The sequence below is a fragment of the Pristiophorus japonicus genome, chromosome 26, assembly GCF_044704955.1.
Source record: "Pristiophorus japonicus isolate sPriJap1 chromosome 26, sPriJap1.hap1, whole genome shotgun sequence".
NCBI lineage: Eukaryota > Metazoa > Chordata > Chondrichthyes > Pristiophoridae > Pristiophorus > Pristiophorus japonicus.
In genome coordinates this window covers 13,820,588-13,830,419 of record NC_092002.1, presented here as the reverse complement: position 1 = coordinate 13,830,419, position 9,832 = coordinate 13,820,588, and the positions used below count along the sequence as shown (strand labels likewise).

General features: G+C 42.6%; 1 protein-coding gene across 4 annotated transcripts in view; it reads right to left on the bottom strand.

Moving 5' to 3' along the window:
* Window positions 1-2,059: 2,059 nt before the first annotated feature.
* Window positions 2,060-9,832, bottom strand: part of LOC139239212 (transmembrane protein 87A-like) — a 75,874-nt gene continuing 68,101 nt past the window's right edge. For all 4 annotated transcript variants that reach the window (XM_070867872.1, XM_070867875.1, XM_070867874.1 and 1 more), the window contains one exon: window positions 2,060-9,281. In XM_070867872.1, coding sequence (XP_070723973.1) covers window positions 9,240-9,281 — 42 coding nt within the window. In that variant the 3' untranslated portion in view covers window positions 2,060-9,239. The remainder of the gene's footprint in view (window positions 9,282-9,832) is intronic.

Here is a 9,832-nt window from a genome sequence, read left to right as displayed (position 1 = left end):
AAGAAATGGTGTTAGGGAAATTAAAGCGACTGAAGGCCTGATAGTCTGCATCCCAGAGCACTTAAGGAAGTGGCCCTAGAAATAGTAAATGCATTGGTAGTCATTCTTCACCATTTCATGGACTCTGGATCAGTTCCTATGGATTGGAGGGTAGCTAATGTAACCCCACTTTTTAAAAAAGGAGGAAAACAGGGAATTATAGACTGGTTAGCCTGACATCGGTAGTGGGGAAAATGCTGGAATCAATTATTAAAGATGTAATAGCAGCGCATCTGGAAAGCGGTGACAGGATTGGTCCAAGTCAGCATGGATTTATGAAAGGGAAATCATGCTCGACAAATCTTGAGTTTTTTGAGGATGTTACTAGTGGAGTGGATAAGGGAGAACCAGTGGATGTGGTGTATTTGGACTTTCAAAAGGCTTTTGACAAGGTCCCACACGAGATTAGTGTGCAAAATTAAGGCACATGGTATTGGGGGTAATGTATTGGCAGACAGGAAGCAAAGAGTGGGAATAAACGGGTCCTTTTTAGAATGGCAGGTAGTGACTAGTGGGGTGCCGCAGGGCTCCGTGCTGGGACCCCAGCTATTTACAATATACATTAATGATTTAGACGAAGGAATTGAAGGTAATATCTTCCAAGTTTGCAGGTGACACTAAGCTGGGTGGCAATGCGAGCTGCAAGGAGGATGCTAAGAGGCTGCAGGGGGACTTGGACAGGTTAGGTGAATGGGCAAATGCATGGCAGATGCAGTATAATGTGGATAAATGTGAGGTTATCCACTTTGGTGGCAAAAACTGGAAGGCAGATTATCTGAATGGTGACAGATTAGTAAAAGGGGAGGTGCAAAGAGACCTGGGTGTCATGGTACATCAGTCATTGAAGGTAGGCATGCAGGTACAGCAGGCGGTAAAGAAAGCAAATGGCATGTTGGCCTTCACAGCAAGGGGATTAGAGTACAGGAGCAAGGAGGTCTTACTACAGTTGTACAGGGCCTTGGTGAGGCCTCACCAGGAGTATTGTGTACAGTTTTGGTCTCCTAATCTGAGGAAGGACGTGCTTGTTATTGAGGGAGTGCAGCGAAGGTTCACCAGACTGATTCCCGGGATGGCAGGACTGACATATGAGGTAAGACTGGATCGGTTAGGCTTATACTCACTGGAATTTAGAAGAATGAGGGGATCTCATAGAAACTTATAAAATTCTGACAGGACTGGGCAGGTTAGATGCAGGTAAAATGTTCCCGATGTTGGGGGAAGTCCAGAACCAGGGGTCACAGTCTAAAAAGATAACGGGTAAGCCATATAAGATCGAGATGAGGAGAAACTTTTTCACCCAGAGAGTTTGTGAACCTGTGGAATTCTCTGCCACAGAAAGTTGTTGAGTCCAGTTCATTGGACATATTCAAAAGGGAGTTAGATGTGGTCCTTACCGCTAAAGGGATCAGGGGCTAAGTAGAGAAGGCAGGGGTGGGGTACTGAGGTTGCATGATCAGCCATGATCATATTGAATGGCGGTGTAGGCTCGAAGGGCCGAATGGCCTGCTCCTGCCCTATTTTCTATGTTTCTATTCAAAGCAGCTTAACCTTACTCTCGAGGGTCTTTCCATTTTATGTTGCCATAGCCTGTATATTTCCACAGCATCATACCCAAGTGGTCATTCTTCAGGAAGGCTAGATTGTTGATAGTAAATAGTGTATTTGGCTGTAGGGGATATAGAGATATCACAACCAATTTAGAGCGAGTGTCATCACCGTACACGCACACACACACTCTTGCGTACACATGCACTCTTGCGTACACACCACACACTTACACTTCACCAGGAGCAGCTGGATAGGCATTAAGACAGGAAACATTGGTTTAATTTTCCTTTCTCTGCCCAATTCCTCAAGCCCTGGACCACTACCCAGTATGCTTCTGGGAGAGAATGAAAGAGTAAAGGAGGGAGAGAGAGAGAGAGAGAGAGAGAGAGAGAGAGAGAGAGAGAGAGAGAGGTGGAAAGACCAGTTAATTCAGTTTGGGGCCAAAGTTGCAAAAAATAAACCCACGAACAACTGTAGTAATCTTTAAATTTATTGCAACAGACATTTCACCGTTTGACTATCCAACCGAATCTCTTACAAACATGAGGAAAAAAACCCACTCCTTTTCAAGACGACAAAAATAAAACAAAAGAAATATAAAAATAACTGCTGTGAATATATTACTTTACAGGATCAGTTAAACAGCTCAAGACAGAATCACACTCAATGAGAGATAACTAAGGATGTACCTGGGTATAAAATATGGATAAGACTACAATTGGTGCCATTATTCAAAAAATAACATCTTAAGGAATATTCGCAGGTTCTGTACAAGTCTCTACTTCTACTTTATAATACTTGGCAACTGAAGTTTATAAAAAGTAGCACTCTGAATGTTGCTAAAAAATGTGCATGTTTTTAAACTGAAAAAAAAAACTCACCAATTCTGTAAACACAGGATTCTTGCAGGTGGGACATAACATTTCCCCAGTAAGATGGGGGAACTTTAGCTGTGCTGCTCAAGTGGAGAGTGTATGTTAAGTGAGGGAGATGTGCCAGATAAGTTATGAATTTTAAAAAAAGGTTAAGCACCTTGCCTCTCCCCAACTCCATAAATCTCCCACACCTAGTCCTTTCTCCCTAACCCAGCCCCTCCAGCTTGCTACTTCTAACTTTACCTACAAAAGCCTCCTCAAAACCCAACTCTTTGACCCCCCCCAACCTTCAGTCTCCTCTCCTCTGTTTCCACTGCTTGGTATCTATGTTTCCTCTGCTAAACAACTCGGTACATTTAATACAGTAAAAAGCACTCGATCAATGCAAGCTGTAATGCACTGAACTGTTTCACAGAGCTTGAAGACTCAAGATTGAAGAAAATGGGTGAACTGGGGGCACAAGTCGCTCAACGTAATAATGTGTTCCTCCATGCACTGATGGAATGTAGCCATCATTACTCAGACAGAAGAATTCTTGATCCTGGCCTCAGTGGGTAATGGGGGGGAAATACAAACATTGGACTGGTGGAGTAGGGGTTTGTTCTTTTGAGGATGGGGCTGAATAACATGCAGCGGCAGAATAGAGGGATTCGTATTTTGCATCTGGCTGTGATATACCCGACACTGGGAACCTGAACTAAGTAGTTCCACTCCCAGCACCAACAGCCCCCTCACCTTGAACACAAACATTTTGCTTAAAATTTCACCCTCAACACCCTGAAATAGCATCGTCGGAAAACGTTTAGAATCCATTCCAAGGGTAAGCATTTACAATTTCGCCCGTCCAACACTAACTACATACAGAGGCACTGTGTCTGTTTTGCCAGCCCAGCATCTGCAGCTTGTTTTCTTGTATTAGTGGAGGAAATCAAAGTTTCTATAACTGAGACTTCAGGGTCTGCCTTTCCTCTTGTACAACAGGATGCTGTCAGGTTACGGTTAGTTGGTTTCAGGAAGCACTGGGGCCTGAAAGAATCTCCCCTCAGTACAGGAACGGGCTTTGTGGCTGAATGCAAACACGATTGCAAGTGCAAGGCAGACCCCGAGGTTTCCAGTTCTACAAATAGACACTTGGACCAATCCTCTCTCACCCCCTCCCCCCTCCCCCCCCAACCTCACTCCAACTACAAATAATGTCTCCAATGCCAGACAGTTGACATCCCCTTTTCTGTTGGTGTTTATTTGTGGAAGTTTGGCCCCTTTCCCAGGAAAACTCTTAAAATATTGCCATCCCATAAATAGTACAGAAAATAAATAGCACACACATTCCATGTGGATAAAAAAAATAAAGCCTGTTTGAATTTAGATGTGTTCCCAGAAAACTTGCATCGACAGATTTGACTGAAATGATGATTTTGCTCTGACCCAGCTATTCCACCTTATCTGGAAAGCACTGCCTGAAAGCAGAGTCAACAGTAACTTTCAAAAGACAATTGAATTTATCCTTGGAAATTGGGATTAATTGGAGAGCTCTTTCAAAGGCACAATGGGTCGAATGGACTCCTTCTGTGCTGTAAGATTCTATGCTTCTGGGAGAGAATGGAAGAGTAAAGGAGAGAAAGAGAGAGACGGAAAGAGGAATAAAGGGAGAGATATATACAAGATAAAAATGGGATAAGGGGGGAAAAGAGCAAGAGGGAAAGCGAGAGGGGGAAAGAAAGAGGGAGAGAGGGGATCTGAAGGGATTGCTCAATGTTGCAACACAACAGTAAACCAACGTGTTTTGCCTTGTGATTGGACACAGTTTGAAACAGTTCTAGCTGTTTAAGGGCCAACAAGCATGAGCCACTAGTACTAGTTAATGTCACTAATGAAAAACGTGCTGACCAGGAAACAAATCAGAGTTGCCCCTCGATGGCCTCTCCAATATACCGGCAAGTGAACAGCTCCTTAACTAATTCTGAGCTAGTGATCGGCCTTGACCTGAATACATTCTGCAATCAATTTGAAGTTACTCTACATGAACATTTAGCTCATTCACATTGGTCTAAATCAACCAAGTTATAGAGGCTAGGACCTTAAATCGCTTGATGGGTCAGTGAGTGTATTTATCATTAACTTCCAGATCCGCCCTGACTCTATCTTCCAAATTTGGCAGCTTGCTATTGCCAACCCTCACGCTATCACACAATGACAGCCCATAGGAATCATTCTGCTCTCTTGGCTATATTGATAGTCCCGGGATGGATGTCCCATAGGGTCTGAAGCTGGGGAACATTGTTCCAACACAAAGACGTGCAACAGCAAGTGTGTACAGAAATCAGAAATGTTGTATCTTGGCAACCACTCACATTGGGATTACTGTGAACTTTGAAATCTGACTATTGCACACCCCTGCCCTGAATCTATGAAAACCTGGCTGGAAAGGCACCTTATAAGCAGCTCATTTTACAAAAAGATAACTGTTAGTACAATAACTATTAGTACAATAACATTGAACTGCTTTTCGACTGAGTGCTTAAAACAACCATCTTATTGCAACGTGAATTCTATTGACAATGGTTGAGCAAGTGAGTAGACAGCGTGATAGCACACACAATTTCAACACTTATGGTGCGTAGTGCAATTAGCTACCCCAGCACCTCAACTTTGCATAAAAAGACCCAGAGGTGGTCAAAATACTGGATGCATGCATGGGTGGGAGGGGAAGGGCCAACAAATAAAGACTTGTGTTTTGGTGCTCTTCCACACATTCCAGACCTCAAACTTTGTTAAGAGATGCAAAACGATCTGAAGTCAGCCATTTACTGGCTGCCTGACCTGGAGCCAGAAGTTTAGAAAGATGTAACTAAGCAGCTCTCTGATTCAGCAGCAAGAGTTTACAGTCATAACCGCCTGGATTTAACCATTCCCCTGCAGTGTACTTCAGCAGTGGCCTTAGACACAGGGCGGGTTAAGCACAGCTCCAGCTTAGCAACTAAGCCTTACAACCCTGCTCCAGATTACTCATGATCTACTGCTATTAACAAATCAGCAAGTTATATTTAAGGGAGTTGCTTTAACAAAGTGAAACCTGCAGCCACATTTTAAACCCTAGTAAGTACGCATCAAGTCAGTTTCACTAGAGTTAAACCAAATCCAAGGAGTGGAATATAGGTCTAAATGTACATGAATACGGGCAGCAATGAAATTAAGTTTCCACATCTTACAGCAGGCATTAAGACCAAACTGCAATCAAAGACTGAAACCGACTGGCGATGCAGAATCTGCAACGCTGTCCCATTCATGACTTCCATCTCCAATTAAGTACATCGAACAAGAGGGTGTTAGACGTGCAGAGTGCTGCGACACAGGGTAATGGGATTCACATATGTACTTCAGCACATGGTGTTGTCAAGAGGAGGGAGTATCAAAAGGATCTCAGACATTTCGCCCACCGGTTGAGAATGAAACCACTTTCCAAACTCAGCGCTGATTGGCATCGCCAGGGGTCAGAGGGCAAGCCAGTTGCCTATGCTTAGTCTCTGGTTATGATATCGGGTGGATGGTTGTGATATCGGGTGGATGGGAAACAGGGAGAGAAGTATAAAATCATCTGTTAAAATGAGATTGTAGCCAATCACATATCTTTGTCCTGAACAGCAGAATTCTGCTGTACATAGTAGGTGGAGAGAGACAAAAAATGAGATGCATTTTAGAGACAGCTGCATGGAACAAGAAAAACTCAACATACCAAAACAAATCCGTGCTCAATTTGCTTCTAGTAGCAGTACCAAATATAGCTACAATTGTAGCTTCTTTAAACAGAATGTTACTAAATATGATTTATTGATTTATCTGGACATACTCAAGACAGTACAAATCTGCTGAGAGTACCTTTACAGTGCAGAATCGGATAAAGACTCAGGGCACACGTGATGTGGAAACACTCTGTAACCAGCTCACAGGTACATGTTTTAGAGCAGGGGTAATGGTGAAAGTGAGGGGCCCAATGCCCCCTGTAATTTGTTTTTGGCACTGTGCTGCCCCTTTAAGGGGCTGTGCGGGCCGTTCAAAATACCGTGCATGCGGGGTTTTTGCATTGCAAAGCCGGCTGCGCAGGTTCCCTGGAGCGCTGCGCAGTCGCGCAGCTTAAAGGCAACTTTGGCAGGGCCACGTCAGTTTCAATAGTGGCCAGACCAAAATGGACTGGATTTTGGTGCTTTGGAACGAATATTTTAAGTCAGGCAGAACCAATCTTCAGGTTGGGGGCGGGGGTTTGTACTTGCGACTTGTCTATAGGCAGTCCGAGTGCGTGCTTATACTGCTGCTAGCCCAGCAACAGGAAGCATCAATCACTGGTCTGTACACCTCTGATTAGGGATGAACTACAAATCGAACTAGGTTAGAATGACTCTGAGCTAAACTAAGTCAATGCGAGACATGGTACGTGCCCCTATAAGGGACACTCTTTAGAACCCAAGCATGCTGATGCACAACTTGAGCATCAGGACCCTGAACCTTTCCTCGTCATAACTAGTGCTGGACAAACAGTGCAGTCTGTTTAAACTCACGTGAGATTAAAAAAATGATTTTATAATAATTTAAAGCTGGTTTTAAACTGCGTGATGGATAATAATCTTTTACACGACAAGGTTATAGAATGATTTTTTTTGTTGAGAAGTTTAATGCTCAATTTTAAAACAAATGGAAATTAAAATGGATATAGGATGAGATCTCCACTGGAATATTAAAAAAAAAAACTTTAAAATGTTTTGGGTTTGGATGAGGTGCCAGGTCCTTCATGGGAATGTGCTGGTCAGCTATTTGAGTATGCTGGGCATTAGGCCCAGTGCGCACATCCACGTACTTGCCAGCAGAGGTCGCTGGCTAGTGATCAGCAGTAAGAACCCTAGATGATTCTTACCCTCCCTAAGTCAAAGTTCTGAGATAAGAGCAGGGAAGAGAGTTGGAAAATCAATGCACTAATCAGTCGCACCCTCAGATTTCCAGGGAGGGTAGGGAGAAAAATCTTTACCTACCCCTCTGAGTTTTTCACCAGAGCCATGGGAGGGCTTGCTATAGAGGGGAAGGGGGCAAGGGAGAATAAAGAGCTATGTGATCTGTTCCTGTACTGGATACAAGTCCCGAGAGCGCAATCTCAAAATCACCTGAAAGCAACATTGGCCCTGATTGGGCTACTTGCCCAGCGAATGTCCTTCAAACTCTTACGCCTGGTAAAAGCAGGCGCATAGCTTACTTTTATCAGCATAAGAGTTTTAAAACTTAAGAATAAAATTTAAATTCACATTTTTATAGTAAAAACCCTGTCCACTAAGGTAAGTTTATTTTAAACAAAAAAATATCTTTTTTCTAAAACATTTAATTAACTTTTAATTTAAATTAATTTTAAATATGTGTGGTGATTTTTTATTTGTGGTTTTCGGGGGTTACTCTCATTGATTGATAGTAATAGGAAGTCGTAAAATCGGAGTTCCTATTACTATCAATGAGAATACTGCACCGTGATTGGTTGTCCAGGCCCACGTGACTCCAGCTTCTCCGTCCGTATCTAGATGATGTGGACTCGCTACGAAGCGCGGGAAGAGAAAGCCTCCGGCCGGAATCCAAGGCACCTCCGAGACCACCAGGTACATTCGCAGAGAAATTTCAGGTCAGAGGTGTTCGTCCGAAGGAAACGTCTGACTGGAATTTTAGGGCCGTTGAACTGCAGCATTTTTTTTGCAGGAGTCACACAGTCACTGCTGTCTACAATGAACTCTGCCACCAGGAAAAGTTCAAAATGGAAAGCACTCATTAAATATATTGAATAATGTACAGCTTTGTATTGTTACAGGTCCTCAATGCGTCCTTGCAATGAGGCTATAATAAGCGACTTAACAAACCATCATAAAATTTATAATGGCAGCGAACTCTCTGACACAGTGAAATATATAAACACATATCGCCTCAGACATTGCTCACGGTAAGCCAGAGGATGGGCTGCTTTATAAGAACAGTTAGGTGTTGCAGCATGCACCGTTGCGCTGTTAAGGTGCAGCAGTTAACGCTACAAAGTCTAGTCGCTGTTAAGTAAACACACTCAGGTCAATTAGAGCTCAACTGTTGCTTTTGGGCAAAAATGCAGATTACAACGTGGTCATAAGTTTCAGGCTACAGGTCAGGAGCACCCGAAGGTAAATGACTAGTTAAAGATACGTGATTGCTAAGGTCAAGAGGATACAGGCATTCTGTATCTATTATTTTTGGTAGTCTGTACATTGCTGAAAATGGCTGGCTTTCTTTCCTTTTCACTACTACTTGTCTTAAATTATGACATAAAATTTATTTGCATATAGACAGTTATGGACGTACCATATATTATACAATGATTCAGCCCGACCACCATTACAGTGTGGCATATTTTACTTTGCCACGGTTTGCCTTATTTGGCGAGGCGACTACTTCGCTCCGCTCTACTTCCAATCCTTGCACGCCTAACACTGGGCTCTGCTGGTGACACTTCATTAGAATTCAAACCGAATTTCACAACCTCAAGGGGAGAGAAAAATAAGTTTTAAAAAGTTCATTCAATAAAGTGATCGGGTGAACGAGTATCCAGAATGGGGAAAAAAAACTTTTTATGCTATTGCAAAAAGTCACCACCACAAGAGAATATTTTACACATTCCTTCATTTTTTTCTGCATTAAAAAAATGGTCCAAATGTTAAATCGACTGCAGTAGAGAATTCGGTTTTCACCAAAATAAAGCTTGGCCTTTAACGTGTTTTCGAGCAATTATTCCATTTTGGAGATTTCGAACTTGGTTGTCATTATTTCCTAAAACATGACAGAAAAATGAAATACTAGAATTAACATCGACAATATTCAGTAGGCCTTGCGTAGTTTCTGCTCGGTTCCACTTGTTTTGTTGGTGCAATTCTCCCGAAATCGGCATAAACCCGGCAAAATATCGTGGAATTCTGAGCTCACTCAGTGCAAATAGAGTTTCTACGATCTTTTGCACTAGTTTAAAAACATCGCGCTAGTAACTGCCCCCCCCCCCACCACAGGCTGAATTAATCACCGCTGGAAGTTTCCGCTAATTGTGCTCGTTTGCAGGGCTTCGAGGAGGCTCGCAAAATTAAGCTGGAGTAATGATACCAATAGGAATGTTTTAAAAGCTTTTAAATGTATTTTTTTCTTAATTTACTAAGAAACTGACTACTGTACTCCAATATAACCAGCAAATGGTTCTGCAAATGGTTTTGCATGCTTGTTAAAAGTCAGTTTTGGGCATTTCAAATTAGTTACTCACAGGTGCTGGATTGACACCACCATTAAAAATGCTTATTTTCAGCTGTATTAATTAAACTACACCAAGTTACCAC